This window comes from Cuculus canorus, chromosome 5 (genome assembly GCF_017976375.1).
Source record: "Cuculus canorus isolate bCucCan1 chromosome 5, bCucCan1.pri, whole genome shotgun sequence".
Taxonomy (NCBI): Eukaryota; Metazoa; Chordata; class Aves; order Cuculiformes; family Cuculidae; genus Cuculus; species Cuculus canorus.
In genome coordinates this window covers 35236106-35253898 of record NC_071405.1, presented here as the reverse complement: position 1 = coordinate 35253898, position 17793 = coordinate 35236106, and the positions used below count along the sequence as shown (strand labels likewise).

General features: G+C 40.6%; 1 protein-coding gene across 4 annotated transcripts in view; it reads left to right on the top strand.

Moving 5' to 3' along the window:
• Positions 1 to 17793, top strand: part of TEAD1 (TEA domain transcription factor 1) — a 157519-nt gene that overhangs the window by 41679 nt on the left and 98047 nt on the right. For all 4 annotated transcript variants that reach the window (XM_054067330.1, XM_054067329.1, XM_054067328.1 and 1 more), the window contains exon 3: positions 13112 to 13365. In XM_054067330.1, the coding sequence (XP_053923305.1) occupies positions 13218 to 13365 (148 nt within the window). In that variant the 5' untranslated portion in view covers positions 13112 to 13217. The remainder of the gene's footprint in view (positions 1 to 13111; positions 13366 to 17793) is intronic.

Sequence of the window (17793 nt, the reverse complement as noted above, 5' to 3'; positions counted from 1 at the left end):
ATGAAAGCATCCATTTAGTTAAAGGAACTTTTGTGTATAGGCAACATTGTGAAAAGCAGAGGTAATTTTGAAGAGCAAATATGATATAACATAATTTAAAAGTATAAATAATTGAGTCTGTTTGTCTTTTCTGAGCTTTACAAAACATTTTGGTATAGAACTGTGTGCATGCATGAGCTTTAACTATTTTTCATAAACAAATTTTGATGCTGTCTAACCTTCAGATGCTAAATAGTGCTTGTATTAGAGGAATTCTATTTGTACCAGACAGTGCAACTATCAGCTGGTTTTAGCGAGGTTTTCTTGAACACTGTAGACAGCGACACTTAAATCATTGAAGACGTTATTGACATTTTATTGCATACTCTCCTTCTGCTGGGCAATATGTAGAGTTGAATATCTTCATATTACTACAAAACTATCTCCTGTAAACACCAATTAGGATGGTAAACCATTGAGAAAACAGCTTCTCTCTCCTTCAGAGACCATGCAGTGTACATAACAGCATTGTTCGGGGAAGGTATTTCGGCCCACATCGGTTGGAGAACCAAGCTGAACGCTGCAGAGCTTGCACCATTTCAGGAACAGCACGTGCAATATGTGGCTGACACAATTAGTTCAGATCTTAAACTCGATCAGGGTCTTACAGAGGAAACATATGGTAAAATTAGTTACAGTAGGCAGTTTACATCATGCTGGTGACAGCATTGGTCCTCCAGCTTAGAAGGCACACAGATGTCTGTGGGCACAGCAGCAGCTCCGGCTCTGGAGAAAGGAGAAAACGTGACCCAAATGTTGGGACAAGTACCCATGCAGGGAGTACTAAAATGAGCCTTGCAAGGGTACACTCCCCTCTTGCATCCCTCCCACCAAACAGAGAAGCACTGACAGACAGGAAGGAGGTGGAAGGTCCGAAGTGAAGGCACAAATACATGTCCACGTTTTTCCTTTCTGTTCCTCTAATGTGCTCTGTGGGCTTTTCTCATTGCTTTGGATAGGTTCCTTTCTGCAAGGCTTTCTCTTTGTGCTCATTTCCTACCGTCCTCTTCCACATGTGTCAGGGGCAGAGATTAGTCCCAGGTGTGAGTGGGCAAAGGGCATTGAAAATCCCCAGCACAGACCTCCATGTGGAGTTAGATGAGCCCAACGCTTTTTCCAAGAAGCAGCTGCAGCTGTGGTGTGGCAGAAGGGTAGCTCAGGTTGGGGAAGGTTGCAAGTGTCAGATAAAGTTAGGAATGGACCTGTTTCTATGCACCCAGCCAGCTCAGGGAGATCCTGCTGTTGAGGTCTCTGCCTTACCAGAAGGCATGCACACCTTTATCAGGGCAGCTCATGAGAAGCGCTTTGACCTACTGATGGAGCTGGAAATAAGAAGCAGGGTCTTGGATGGGCAAGCCATTCTTCTGGCAGAGTGAAGAGGTTTGTGATGATTGCCCATGAAATGATAAGCAGAGGGGAGGAAGGGGTGCTGTGGCAGAAATGACAGTGAGCTGTGAAATTGGTATTTTTGTTAAATGCAAGATTTTCAAAGTCCAGTAGAATTAGGAGGATTAGTTCCTAGGCTTCTACTTCTTGTTTGGGTTTTTATACATGTTTTGTTTTCTGCTGCCTGGACTGCACTGTCTCTTCTTTAACTCTGCCGGTGTCCAGTGGATTCACAATTCTAATGGTTCCCTGCAAAGTTATTTTTGTGGAAAACGGACACCTTCTGAAGCAGGATTAAACTACAGTGAACAGGGAGTTGAAACAGACTGGAAACATAAGTCGGAAGAGCTTAAGATGGAAATTGCTTCCTCAACAGGCGATAACTACAAGAGAAGTGCAGAATAACTAGGTAACTATTATACTGAGTTTTGAAAATGCTACAGCTAGTCATTGTAGGTTTTACTTACGTTTAGCAATTAAAGATTGCCAGCATTCAGGATTGTTTCAGTATCTCAGCAGGAGAGTACTTTCTGCTCCCTTGTAGAAAGTGTAGGTCCTGCTGCATAAAGGCATCCATACTACTCAAGAGAATCGTATTTGAGAAGCCAGAAATAAATTTTCCATTATGGACAAAATGCAAGCTATAGATCGGTCATTATTTATATGACACAGTCATATTGACAAAGTAAAACTGATGCCAAATGCGTTCACCACCTGTGGAGGAATAGGTGTTGGAGGTAAATGTGAGATGGAAGAAAGAAGTTGGAGTGTAGAAGTGTGCTATTAGGGATTACACAGGAGGCTTCTTTTGTACTATACAGATAAACAACTCAGACGTAAAAGTTAATTGGCAGCTAATCTGCCTATAACACTACAGCCTATAACACTAGTTGGAAAACTGAATAAGTTAGAAAATTTTTATTTGACAGCTAACTGCACTTGCAAACAAAATTGTTGCTTTGATTTTTCTCTATACACAAAAACACAAGGTAGGGTTTCGAGTGTTGGCTGGTGATGAAGACAAAGCACTAGACGTGTTGTGACTAGTCAACATGGACCCCAGGTTTTATCTGATCTCACATGCTGGTTTCTGAAATCTCTTTCTGTTTGGAGTCAGTGAGAACAAGGCCAGAAACCTGGGATTAAATCCCAGCGGTGCTGAGGGCTGTGGTGCTGTGATTTCACCCCTTCCTTTTTTTTTTTTTTTTTTTTTTTTTTTTTTTGTTGCAGTTCTGTGTCCTATCAGCAGAAAGCCACAGCCTTTCCCAAAATGAGCCTCCCAGTATTGTCACTCCTGTGTTTCCAGGCTCCTCCAAGGCTGATAGGCAGGGCCTTTTTCCAGCCAAAACAATTGCTAATGGAGATGTGAGGAGCTTCATTATACTTGGGAGTGATTATTCATATGTATAAAATGGCTCAGTGTTGACAGAATCGGAGGCTAGGGCAGTAGCTCAAGTAGTAAAACCAAAGCAGAATGAAACTGTTTTCTCCTGGTTTTGCTTGGTATGTAATCAGCAGACTCAGGTGAGCACGAGGCATTCAGAGTCTTCTGTAGCAGCTTTAGAGGGATAGAGCTTATAGATGGTGTTTGGCAGAGTTTCTTAACTTGTAAAATTAATTTTAGCTGAAATTTAGCTTTTTCAACAAATGCTTGAAAAAGTACGTGTGTGTGTTTGCATTTATGCAAAGAAGGAGTGTTTGTATAACATCTGCAAAGCAGAGAACAAGTGGGCTTGAGGGATAAAAGGTGCCAGCACCGCATTCCAGAGGTGGCTTTGGCCAATTGAATGTTGCAGTTGTTAGTCTAAAACTTGCCTTTCTCCTGCTTCATAAAAGAAGGTTCCTTCTTCAGCTTGAAATAAGGAAAGGGTTAGTCCGTTGCTATTACTTGTTTAAACAAATGCACCTGAGTAAATGAATGACTCTTTTACTCTACTGTGCCTTTTTTTACCTTTTTAACAGAATACTTAAATCATTATATAAAATATTTTTTTATATATAGACAAAAGTTTTATGTTACATATGAACCAGTCAGACATTGGACCACCCTTCAAATAGCATTGGTTTTCCCTTTCCTGACCAAACTTACATAAAGTTGTTCAAGCAGGTGTTTTTCTGTTCATTTTCCCGTTTCACTCAGAACTGTTAGAGTGAATCCTCGTGTTTTTGCAGTCATTGTGGAAAAAATTTTCATCCTGAAAACAAGTTATTAAAAAAAAAGAAAGATATCTAATATTGGATTAGAAAACTAGTTAGTCGTATACCAGGAATAGAATAAGAGAGTTATGAACATGAAGGACTGGATCTGGTTTTGCAAATGTCTATGTGTTGTGGGGATTCCATTAAAACAAGGGAGGCTTAAGGAATGAGGGGAACAGACAGTTTCAGGGCGATGTCTAGTCAGAGCAACTTGCTGCCAGGTCTGTCATGTGTAAGCAATAGATCATATGTGGTCCCAGCAGGAAGCTAGTAACACCAGAGATTGAGAACATACCTAATTCTAATATTTATCCTACTGTGGTATTAATAGTTCTAGTTTGGCTTTTGGGGTACAAAATAACCAGGCATGCTCAGTGATGCAGTGCGAAGGCAGTTACAACAAACTATAAAGAGATTGTCTATTAGCACATATAAAAACCATTTTGCATTTACATAATTCAAATGTTCCTGTTTTGCACCATTAGATGCACGAGATAACTATCTCCAAAGATGTTCAGAGTGTTTGAGTCTGTATCCAGATCCAGATGTCAACGAAAATTACGTGTATGGAGGAACAGGGAGAGATGAACAACAAAGTGAAGGAGGGCCAGTGTCTGTTATCTTTGGGCTTTTATACTGTAATTCATAATTTATGGAGTTACTGGGAAGGCATGGAGCCTCTGTGCAGACTGAACTGCTGCCTCAGCCTCCTTGGGGTGACTGATCTTAAGTTTTTGCATGTAAGCAAGAACTTCATATATTTTTGTGTATCCTTTTCCAGTCTTCTACATAAAAAAGCCCATTTTCCAGATAGCTACATATACTAGTTTTTATTTTCTGTTTACATGTGTTGGCAGCAAAATGAATTGGAATGAGTTATAGTGAACTGCCAAACACATGCTCCAAAAACACACCCCGAGCAAAGCAGTGGCTGCCAACCTTACCCTGAGGGACTATACTGCGGCCTCTACTTGAGGGTCTTGGGGCTGGGGAGTGTTTCTTGCAGAGCTGCAGTGCTGTAGTTTGGGGACTGGTATTTTCAGTGCCAAAGAATTGTCCTCTGGTCAGCCCAAGCCATTTCACTTGCCTTAGGAGCAGATACCCCTGCTCTCCCCCAAGGAATGGGCAGACTCATCTTGGTCGCAGAGTGTTCTTTTAAAAGCTGAATAATTGGCAGATGGGTGAAATATTAACAATCCCTACTTCACAATATAGCAGCTCTTGCCATAGAAGTCACAGCTGGAATACAGCTGGGGTAAGCACACCATGGTGTTACACTGGTAATAGATGTTGCTGTTGCCATTCACAAGCCGTCCCTGTTGGTGATGGTAGATGCACAGTCAGCTTTTGCTGCAGAGCACAGCAGCTGGGTTGTTGCATGGTTGCCTCCTGCAGCTGCAGGAAGAATAGCCTCTCCTTCTGAGAGCTGCTAAATATTTTATCCTTTCCTTTGCTTCATGTCGGCAATTAGCAAAAGCAAGTCAGGCACAACGCTCACTATTCTTCATTCTGCTGAGTGCTAAGTCATGTTTAGAATAATCTTTGTTGGTTACCACCACAATGCAGTATTTGAGCTGGGTTAAATCCCAGGAACACCCTCATAACTGAAACCAGCTGGGCATAAATGAGCGCTAGCACCTAGGATGTAGGCGACTGCTTTAGCATCACAAGAAAGGAATTGTTTCTCAAACAGCTGTGACTGTAATGAGATAGGGATTCACAACTGGTATGTTAAGATTCACTTACCCACCGATAACTTGGAAATCAGTGGAGACCATGGTTCGTGAATAATGTGAAGCTCCTTACAAAGCACTTTTCATGCTGGATTGCTGGGCACTAGCTGGATGTTGTGGATAGTTTGTAGCTGTAGGTGCTTGCAGAAGGCAACCTGGTGAGCCAACACAAAGCTGAGGGAGCTCACAACTGTGGTGTAGTCACAGTCAGAATCCAGTTGTTTCCCCACTGAGAAGATGAACCATTTTATTAATTGTATGAAATTAAAACGAATGGAAAAGAAAATTGGGTTGGAGCAATGACTCAGCATCCTTACAATAATAATTATATAACAACAAAAGCAGCTTTTGGAAAAAAAATAAATTAGGCCCTCGAAGTGGTAAGCAATATTCTTTCCAGTTACCTAAACAATGCAGAGAGAGGAAAGCTGTTAGCAAAGCAATGAGTTCCCATAGATTAACATCAGCCCACTTTTTGCTGAGTAATCCATTTCTTTAAACAAAAAATGAGCAGTTTAAGAGTGCATTACTTCTTTTTAGAAATAGTTTGTATAATCCTGATTTCACGTTTAGGCCTATGTGTTCCCTACCCCTGCAAATATTTGTTCAATGAGTTTCCTTGCACTTAGTGAAAATACACATGTAAATCTTCTCAGATGAGCAGGCGAGTTTTATTTGAAAGAAACTATCACTTTACCAATGTTAACTTACATGATTTTGGTATTTTACATGCAGGAGCGGCACTGTCTCTCTTCCTGCTACTTTTTTGCATACTCTGAGTGTGGTATTTGAGGGGCAGAAAATAATGCCAGAATTCACTCACTGCAGGGTACACTTGCATCAGAAAGAAACATCCTGCTGCTTTGCACAGGTGCCCTTTAGCTGTATCTGAACTGATCATGTTATTCCTTCACAGATCCCAAAGACAAATCTGAAGTAGGTGGCTTGCAGTTAGTAAATAGATTGAGCCCCAACAAAGAAATGGTAACTTTAATCCTAGGAGAGCAGAACTAGTTTATATGAACAACAGGAAGCACATAGTAGCACCATTACATGCGCAACTGTTTGATTACCAAAAAAGCACAGCATTGGAACTTTTTCCCTTCAGTCTTCATGCAGTCAGAGAAAAATTCTCTTTATTTCATTTCAATGGCAAAAGTGAATGGCTGAATTATTCTGGCCGAGTTTTAAAGGGATACTTTATCTTAGATATGGGCTGCTTCTCTTTCCTGGTGCTTTTTCTTCTTAGAGGGAATAATTGCTGACAAGTAGACCATGTAACAAAAATACAATAAAAAGTAATTTTAAATGATTTTGTCATTGGATGCTCTGTAAATGATTTAAATTTTTATTCTTTCTACTGGTATATCCTTTCCTCATAAAACTAGATCACATATAAAGTAGCTTGAATACATATGTACTGTTGTCCTGAAAGTAATGCCATTCGAACACCTCAAAGAATTAGAAAAACCCATACACACTTATGCACGACAGCTACAGAATCCAGAGTATGTGTTTTGTTTTTAAGTAAAAAAGTAATCTTTTTAAAGGCTTGAGCATATTGCTTGATTTACTTAAACACTGGAAAGACACTTTTACTGGCAAATTAGAAACTTTAGCTTTTTTACAGTGGGAAAAAATCAAATTTAACAAATGCTCTGCTTTTAATACTTAGCAATGCCATATGCTGCTTTAGATTGGGAGAAGGCTTATTTTCTATGGGGTAGGGAGAGTCAGAAGCAGGTTTGTCTATGCCCTTGGAAATGCCATGACTCTCCTGCAGATTTCCTCCCTCAGGAGTAAATCAACCTGTCATGGAGACCTGCAGAATAATTCTCTATTCATAGCAATTACAGCGGTGTTTTTATTATAGTTGAGAGTTAAACTGATTTTCTGTCAGGGAAAATGTATAATGCTAGTAAAATTCAGGCTTTCTACCAATTCCATATTTACTTCAATCAGTGCAGAAAGAGCTTGAGAAATCCGGATGTGATATGGAGTGTTGGGCAGTTTGACAGATGTCTGGAAGGACATTGAGGTGGCTAGAGGTGAGGCAGTCTCATCTCACAAAACTCTCACAGAGAGCACCAACAGGAGAAGAAGAAGCCCTATCCCTCCCCATCCTGGGGATTTCCTCTCCCTCCGTATCCTGTTTGTCTTGATTAGCTACTTCACAGGTGGCTTTTGCCACTGATGTTCATGCAGCAAGCTGCCCAGCAGCTCTGAAAGGAAACCACGCAGAGTGAAGGAGCATGTAGCTCTACAGGCATCAATGTCAGGAAGCCTATTTTCCCCTGGATTAGAAATTATACAAAGCTGTCTGGTCTCTAGGACAGCTATCTATAAAGTCTCTTGGGTATCTGAGTTCCCCCATGCCTAGCTAAAGATGTGCTCTTGCTGCAAGTTTCCTTCTGTTGGGGCATTTTACATTCTATCTTGACTATCGAGTCTCATGGTATCATCTAGTTTGTTCCTCTACCTCAGACAGGGCTAAGCACACATCATTCTTAAGAAAGGTTTGTGTCACCTGTTCTGAATAACACCTCTTTCCCCAGTACCTCAAATGAATTCCTTCTGATGTGTGACTGTTTGTAGGATCTTCCAAATGCCCAACTTGTATTTTTCTTGCTGCAACTTAAGTTCTTTGCTTCTTGTCTTGATAGAAATGGCCAAGAGGTGCTTCTCTGCTTTGCTCTTACCTTTTCCTTATTTGAAAGTGGTTATCGTCTCACATCAGTCTTCTCTAAATTTAAACAAAATTAATTCCTTTCCTAGTAGGTCATATTTTCTAGATCTGATAACTTTCTTTCTCTGGATTCTCTCCAGCAGTTCTTTACTGAAGCTTTAGCGCTCCAGCTGTGGATTTGCACAACTGAACAAAGCAGAAGGAAAATCCCATGGGCTTGTAACTTTTCAAACCTTGAGAGAAAATTTGCCATCTGCAAATATAGTATTAGCTGATTTTTAGTCATCTGCTCATTATTGTCTTTATGTTTATATTAAGCTTGTTGGATGCCTGGTCCCATTGTTTTTGTGTAACTGAAGCTAAGATGAAGTTGGTCACAAACTAAGAATAAAATGAATTCTTAGAAGTGTAATTTACCTTTTCAACACTCAGTCTCTTTACCTCAAGAATTCACATTTTTGTGGAACACCTGTTTTAGAATATTGGGCTGGTTGTAAGAACTACTAGGTAGCCTTCTGCAGATATTCATGGCCGGAAGATCAGTGTGGATAACAACACTGGTACTTTCTCACCTGCAAATTCTTGCAGGTGCCGTTGCATAGTATCTCAAAACTATTTGCACTCAATCCCCTTCGTTCAGAGACAATTTAGAAGATCATTCAGAGATACAATTTAGAAAGACGGGGGAGACCATAATCCTTTTTTTCTCAGACATGTCTCCGAATTAAGGCATGTTTTCAGTTATTCTTGTGTTCCCACACCAGTACCTACAGAGTCTTAATCCTCTTCCAGGGATTATGTGTGCATGCTGGTGATACCTCAGTGAAGGCACCATTCAGCACCTCTGCCATAACATTCAAGAAAGTAAATTAATTGAACAAGCAGAGAAAATGGTTTTGACTTTCGCAGGATTTTGTAAAATAAGTTTGAACTCCGATAACTCTTGAAAGGCAGTGTTTCCAGGTTAGTTCATTGTGCAAGTATTGGAGGATATGAAACATATCAAGGCCTTAAACCTGCACTAATCCTGCCCTCCCATGCAGAGCCATTGATCTTGCTTGTTGGTCTGTGAGCAGCAACTTTCTGGGCAAGTCCAGGTTTGCATTACTCATAAAGTTAAGGCATAGGAGAATGTTTTATGCAAGCAAAGAAATAATTACCTCGATAAGGTGTTGCAGACTATCATTTGGTTTTAGTTTAATTCATTGGTTTGATCAGCTCTGACACTGATATCCTTTTTTCTCTGAGTTTTTAAAATAACTTTTCAAATTATTCTAGTTTCTAGTTCTACCAAGTGGACATAATGAAAATAAGTCATAGCTTGTACCTCATGAAGCTATATTGAATGGACTGGCTATAAAACATATTGTTCCTAATAGTTTTTCCATTGCTGACTGTAACATTGTGTTGTTTGAGGAGGGAAAGATACCTCCATCGTGCATAGAAAAAATGTCTCAATAGCTACATGAGAAAACCAGATATACTCAGAGAGAGTAGAAAGCACCTGCAAGAAAGATGAATTCAGGTTTGCAACTAAAAAAGCTTTATGCACAGGGGAACCTGCTTAAAATACATGAGAGAGAGAGAGACTGGTGTTAAAAAGGAAACTCTGAAGACAGACCTCCAAAACTGCAGCATCTTTAAGCAATCTCAGCAAGTACCAAAAAGGTCAGCCAAAATCTGGTTTTAATTTTGGGGTTTTTTTGGTTGGTTTTCAGGTTAGTGCTGAGGTGTTTTAATTTTGTGAAGAGAAAGTACAAGCACAAAACTGGTTCTTTAAAAGTTAACATGAAAAAAAGCAAATACAGCACTCTTGACTTGATCTGTCATGTGTACAAACTCTGCTTTTGGGGCGCGTGGAGGGATGGGGTTATTGCCTCCAGGAGATTAAAACTCTTCCTCCACTGAAAGCTGGTATTGTAAGATTTGGAGTTTGCTAGCATAAGGAAGGCTTTTTTTTAATTTTTATTTTTATTTTCAACTTTCTGTAAATTTAAATTGGACAGCAAATCCACATTTTTCACCATATAGAAATGTGCAACAAAGCTCATCTATTGACAGCTTGTATTATTTTTGATAATCGCATTGAACTCCAGAATAACAAGTCTGAATTTTTCATCACAGTTGAGTCCTTAGAATTCAGCTAAAAAAGGAGGTGGAATTGCCTTTTGATACGTAGAGCTGAGCTGGAAGTGATTAACTGAGTAGCTCATTATTTTCCTGAAATAAAAGGGAGGCATTTAGTGGTTGTAATACAAGATTATTTGTTCCTTGGTCTTCTAGCTTGATTTGCAGTGTCAGCATTCACAAAAATGGAAATCACTAAAAGCAACCTTTAGTATGAGAGGGTTTTTTTTCCAGTACGTTACTCCCTGCCCCTATTCTACAGATGTTCTGGAAGAAACACTTGATAGTCTTAATTTTAGAGGCTGTAATAGTAGCTATGAATGCCTCAAGATGATATCCAAGTAGGTAAAAAGGAATGGGAAGAGAGATAGCATATGAGCAAAAATTCACCAGTAAACACAATGCAAGATCTAACATGAATATCAAGTAACATTAATTACTTTAGAGCCTCTCTGTTTTCCTTGTGTGCATTTTAATTATTATTTCAGCATAATGTAATAGCAAGGGCTAGTTTATAGGACGATATAAGACTTGAGGCTATGACTATGGCTGATTTTGTAAGCAGAGGCTGGTTAGGCTGAGCGAAAGATGCCCATGGCTGTGCAGTGCATTGCATGCCACCCTGCCTGGGATCGGGGAGGGGAAGGATTTACTCCATGAGTCACTTTTGAAGAACTGACCCATTAAGCAGGCCCACTCCATGCTGTCTTCTGATGAAATGTTAAACCATAGCCTTGATCATGTGAGGCCAATAAAATCAACAGCAGCCATTTTTCCCTCACACTGTGGCAGTAAAACTGACACCCTCCCCCCCCCCCATTATCCCAGTCAACATTCGATTACCTCTCATTTACCTAAAATTCCCACTGAATTTGAAAGCTTAAGTGGACATGATCATTTTTGTCAGTTCTTTCCCAATATTGCTGTGTTTATGTTTTGGCTTAATCTTGTGTAGAAGGTTCACATCTTGCAAGGGTTGAATCAACCCTTCAGCCTGAGAATTATGAAGGATGGTATTTCACTATTTTACAAAGGTTTACATCTCCCTTTTTGTGGTGAGACTTTAAAATTTTTGTACAGTTTGGATTACCCAGATAATAAGTGGAGTATTTGGCTGGACTTCCCACCCACTCATCATTTCTTTGTGGTTCCATGTGAATCCATCTGCTCCCTTATTATCAGTTATTAAAAGGCGTTTGAGACAGTGTTAGCCTTGCGATTACTGGTGAACAGGCACTAATGTTTTCATAAGCTGTGCTGAAATCTTCAAACCAATGTCAAGTTAAGAAATGCCTCTTTGCAGAAACACACATACAAGTCAGGAAAAAAAAGCTCTTGGGAATCCATTTTGTGTGTGCTAATCCCTCCAAGCTCCTGTTAGAGCCTGGAGAAGTGGAAATACCCCATGCTTTGGATGTCAGACAAGTAATGTTGGTTAGCGAGACTGAGACTTATCCCCATTTCCCCAGTTTCAGCTGTTTTTCTTTGCAAGGTGCTGTAGCCTCCGAGGGACCGGACTGTCAGGTTTTAGTTATCTCTGGTGATTGGTTGATTGGTTAGTTCAGGTGAGGGCTGCTGTAAATATTCTTTTTTCAGGGACTTCTCCAGCCCAAAGGTGTTTCATCAGAGCTGTCATGGCCTCAAACACACAATCTCCCCTCCTTTCTCTGTAGGGTAAATGCCTTTCTGTCACTTTTTACCTGTTATTTTACTATGTACTGAGGCCCTGCTGAGGATGGAGGTGTGCAGGAGAGGAAGTCACCCTCTTCCACATATGGAAAGGGCCTGCTCTCATCTCCCCCAGCAGAATAAAAATCTTATGGGTTTGGGGTTTTTGAGTGTTCAGCCAACTAACTGGATTTTATAGTGCATGTCAGCTTATGCATGCATGTTTGAACACTCCCATCCAGTTAGATCAGTTAGAGTCACCAAACTTCTTCGTTTTTCAAAATAAAACTGCATTATGCCTTGACATGTTGAGCTAAATCTGTTCCTGGTGTTATTTCCCTGACTTCCCAAAGAATTACACCAGAGATGAATTTAGTCTGGTATAGCAGCTTTTTTGCCTGGAGCAAATCTTTATAGAAGAGTTGTATTTCTCTCAAAAATATAAAAGGAACACTGACAGATCTGCAGCTCTGGTCGTGTGAGCAGGTGCAGCTATATTAAATTATTTCTTATTAAATTGATTCAGCAACTTGAAGCTTGTAATTTTTGTTCTGCTATGGTTCTGTGACAGAGACCTTTGAAAACAGCAAAGTATACATCTTTTCTTGTAATTCCTTTCTCTGGTATTATCATTGTAAAGATTTTTGTTTGTATATAGCTCAGATTCTGATTTTATTATTTATTTGGGTGAGATCTGAAAATTACAGCCTTTTCCAGTTAATCACGTTGAGCTGTGTCATCGCTAGTGTAATTCCATTTACTCCACTGACATCCGGATGAATATGAACAATAGTTTTTGCTTTTGTTTTTAGGTTTAAGTGGTTTTAGGCTCTGGTGGCTGCTTTGGCATAAATTGGTGTTCTTCCCTTCCAGCCAGTGGAAGTATGGTGATAGACTCTGCCTGAGGATCTGGCTTGTTATTTTAAGGGTACCAGTCTTCAGCCAGATGAAACATGTCTTGTGCTGCAGAGTTTTCCCCAGTGTTAAGACCTATTTTGACTACCTGTGAAAAGCAACCTGATGCTTTATGCCTTCATATAATTGTACTCAGAAAATATGTGGTACAGGTTTCCGCTTTTGACAGCCTTTGTCGCTCCACCTCTGCTGATGTGGGGTATAACAGTTATTAACTTTTTACTTTTCCTGGGTGCTTCCCATGCTTGGGTTATTGCCATTACTGCTCAGGTGCTGTTAACTTACTAGACAGAAATGTTTGCCTGAAGTTCCATGGTCTTTAATGCCTTTTGGGGTTGTTTGTGTGTTTGTTTTGTAGGTATATTTCCTTTAAGACTCCAGGCTTAGGCTTGGAGACCCCAGCCATCACCATTGAGCCCAGCAGCTGGAGCGGCAGCGAGAGTCCTGCCGAAGATATTGAAAGAATGAGTGATTCTGCAGATAAACCTATTGACAATGATGCAGAAGGTGTCTGGAGCCCTGACATTGAACAGAGCTTTCAGGAGGCTCTAGCTATTTATCCACCATGTGGGAGGAGGAAAATCATCTTATCAGATGAAGGCAAAATGTATGGTAAGTGGTACACATTTAGCCTTTGGAAATAATTGTTCCAATGAGAAGTGTAAAGCCCAGCCTGTTTTTACACAAAACCTCTGGCTCTGATTTTGGTACTTATGGAGTAAATCTTCAAGAATCTGTGAAGTTGAGGGAGCTCAGCTGGGCTAATGTGTTGCCCAGGACTGTCTGAACCAGTCCCTTTCCCACTGCCATAGGAAGCTATATCAGTGCAGGGTTGTGTCTTTAACGAATGCTATGCTGTGGCTGAATGGGAAAGTGTAAAAGAAGCTTTTAAATGTGTCACTACATGAGCTTAAAAAAGTAAGAATTTTCATTTGTTTTCAATAAATGGTGCAGAGAGATGGAAATACAGTCTGTCTGATTGCGTGGCAGAATATGCACTATTAAATTGCTCTGTGATAGTTCTTGTTGTGTACAGAACCCTCTTGATGAAAGAGGCAAGTTGGGGGGGGGTGCTTTTGTGCTTTTTTTTTTTTTTTTCCCCCCTTTCTTTCCCTTCTCTATGCAAACTGCTATAAATCAGATGACGTGCTGACAGTATTCCATAAATATACACTCTGCCAAGGGGTCCTGACATCTGCACGCAATAGCCTGGGCTCCTTAGTTTTCATCCTGTTCGTCCAAGCTCTCACTCTTTTCCATTTTGCAAACTTCTCTCTGTGGGTGGTGAAACTCTTGCTCTGGTTCCTCATCCTGCAGAGAACGAGGGCGGCGGGCCACTTTGTCTTGGGGGGCGAGTACACTTGAGTAGCCTTGTCCATACCTGGCTGGGCTGTCCAGAGGCAGTGGAGGCAGTGGCTGGAGGGCGCAGCCCAGAGCAGATGGTGCTGCAGCTGCCACCAGCTGTGCCCCCGGCCGAGGTCATGGAAACAGGGACACTGCTGCTACTGCTGCCGGGGGGGCCAGGACAGCAGGACCCAGCCCCCTGCCTCCCTTCCCAGCTGCCATCTGACCCTGGCGGCCACACTGCGTGGCGTGGCTGGAAAAAGAGAGCTGTGATGAAGTATCTCAGCTGCCCCTGGCAGAAAGTTGCCGGGGCCCCAGTTTCCTGCCTGGGTGTTCGCTTTTTTTCTCTTTCATCCTCCTCCTGCCCTGCACAGGGGAATATAATTTCTCTTGTCCTCTCCTTCTTGCCTGCTTCTGCCTATTTGGATTGCATTTTGGTGTTGCGATTTTCCTTTGGAAAGGGGAGATGATTTAAGTAATTAGAAGGTTGTACACTTCCTAGGCGTACAGATGCATGTATATACAAACAAGCTTATTATGTATTTATGCTCAAAAGCTCTACTTAAGTCTTGAACAGCCTCATCAGCCACAATGAGGGTGGCTGCATTTTTTTAAATCAGGGATTCCTACAACCACAGTAATCACCCCTGAAATCTGATTTTTGATGTTTGGAAGCATTCTTTGTGCCATTGTATAAATTAAAGAAATTAACATATTTATCCATTCATTTCAACAATCACTGGTTTACTTTAATGGTTCTCTAATCCTGAATGATAACATTTGTTAAATTGTATACATAGAAAACTATTTACGTTTATCTAATTGCTGTTTATTACTGCTAGCTCATAATACCATAAACATATATACACATATATATTTATGCTAAATCAAATATCACTTATTTTCAATCAAAATAGGTTTGTGTGTTTGATGCTGAAAACTTGACTTAAAGTGCTGCTCTGGTTGGGAAGAAAAAAATTGTGATAGGAAGCGCAGGGTACTTTATGAGCAGAATTTACATCCTGGCTTTGCAGTGGATGAACTCGTGTTTTCATTCTTCAAGCTGAGTAACTGCTTTGTAGTGTTTGAGGATTTATTGAAACCATGCTAGGTTTCTGAGGACTTTCTAATAGAGTCTTATGGCCCTGAGAGCATAATTGTTCTCCAAGGATTTCGAAATCAAAACAGTGTAAGTGTTTTAGATTCTGTGTGGCATAATGAAAATAATTTAATGCCTTTTAGTGGCATACCAAGTTTATTTCACTTACAAGAGAGACATTGCAATATCTCTAAGCTTCCATAGTGTTGGGGGATATTGTAATGTGTCAGTAATGCATGAACCATGTAAGACAAAAGGTCAAGAGAGCACCATTTCATTTTCTAACTGAAATTACCTTTAGATATAGGCACTAGAACAAATATGATCTTTATGGAGACAAATATAATGATCATTCTGTGTGGATTAAGTTAAGCGATTATAGTTTTTTATCTTTGGAAAGAGACTTTGAGAAGAGCAGAGGTTTTGCTTGAAGAAATATTATAATCCCTGCCTTTGATTTAATGAGAGCTTTGCAACATTCATGTAAGTAGAAGCCAGAATTTCTAAACTATTCTTTCTGGTGGTCTAAAATTGCCCTTAGAAGCGTTTTTTCTAAGAGGGCTGTGTACAGGCTCCTGAGCGGTTGGCACAGGGGGGGGACCTGGAGGATTGGTTAAGCAGGACTGAGGGGCTTGGAATTCAGGAGACGTGGGGTGGGTGTTCAAGGGGTGCCTGCCTGCAATACCACCTGGATACCAGCAGCATGGCTCACGCTGGCATAGCCGCCCCAGCAGTAGCAAGAGACATCTGTGACCTCTCTGTGAAGCCCAAATCGCTTCAGCTGTTCCTCTACGGCTGTGATATTGGATGAAGGAGGGAAGGGCAGGGCCTTTTCCCTCTCCCCTTGCCTTCCCAAAAAAGTAACTTACAGCTCCAGAAGACTATGAGAACAGAAGACTTTTCATCTGACCCTCACAGAAAAGAGTTGCAGGACCCCATTACTGGGGAGGGGGAAGGGGGTGTCTTAACTTTTTCTTGGCCCTGGACATCCTCAAGTTTTAAGGACAAAGTCACAACCTGTGTGAGGCCAGGAGCATTTCAGGCTGCTGCTGACCCTGCCACCAGTACAGGGCTATGGCTTCTTGAAGAAACCCTTAGAAAACAAAATAAAAACTTAATGGAACTCTTGTTTTTACATTTATAGGAAATGATTGAGTGAGAAGCAAAGACACTCATTTTGGTTCAGAGGGGCAAATTCCAGGAACTGTAGTTTATAAATTCTTGAGGGAAAGGGAGTGTGCTGTAAGACCAAGGGACCAGAGATAAGATTTCTGCAGGAAAGCACTATCTGCCACTCCTTTTCCCCCTTCCTGTGCATGTGTGTGGTTGTGGTGGTCCTGCAGTTTTGATTTGCTTCTAGTACAGTATTGACTAGTGGTAAATAAAAAAAAAAAGATGAGGGGGGAATAAATAGGAAAGCTTGAAGGGGGGTAGAGGAACACATGTATCAATTGATGCTCGTGCTCTTTGTAGAAGCAGCTGAGCATGGCCCATGAAGGAAAGACTCGACTCTTAGACCCATTTTAACTAGTTTTGCAAGGGTATGGTAAGATTTTTTTTTCATCTGTACCACTTCAGAAGAAATATTTGATAAAACGCAGATATCGTTATTAGTGTGAAGCGTGACACCCAGTAATTTGTCTCCCCTTTCAGAGATGAATTCTGATGAAATTCTGTGTCCTTGTTTATCCAGTACATAGTAAAACTAGCCCATTAGAGGGCATTGGCTGTCCTGTATTTGTACTTTGTTCCAGTTGTGGTCTTTTACTGCTGACAGTTTAGTTACTCGTAGCAATTCCTGTGAACTCGCTTATTGGCAGGATATTTGCCTGTGCTTGTCTTTGCTCCTGGGAGAGTGTTTTGGAAAAGATTACAAGAATGAAAGCTGCTGTGAAACGCAGCCCTGCTTTTATCCCTGATATAACACTGAAGTCACTGGAGTTAACCACCGGAATGCATTTGGCCCCATGTGCATGTTTTCTTCTTTTTTTTTTTTGAAATCTAGCAATAGTGAGATGTAGTTTAGTGCAGCTCCAGGGACAATGCCAAAGTTGACATAAGTTGATAGCAAGTGTAATGACACCTGCAGACAAGTTACTATCAGCTCTCCTAGCTTGGCCTCAACGGTAACGAAGATGGCTTTTGCCTTTTAAGACAAGAAAATAGTTTGATCTACATTTTTTCTCTTCAATGCTGAATGAAATCAGTCATGTGATTTGCGTTGGAAGTATCATCCTTCCAATAAAACTACTTTAAGCGTACATTAATGATTATTTAAAAAGGAAGTTTTGTAGCGTGTTCACAGAGCTACAGATATATATAAATACATTTTTACAGAGAAGAATGAGTACTAATTAACGTGAGAAGGTGCATAGCAGCCTTTCAAAGCTGTTGTGTATGTTTACTAGGTCATGCATAAAATCTCTTGGCCTGCATCACCATGACAGTAAAAGGAAGGTTATACTTTCATAAAAATTTCTGCTCAAATGATAGAATCTTTGCAGGATGAGTAATAATAGTCTTCATTGCTAAAGCACCTTGTATAAATTGAATATTAAAATTGAACTTTGAACTTGTACATCAGTACATCCTATTCT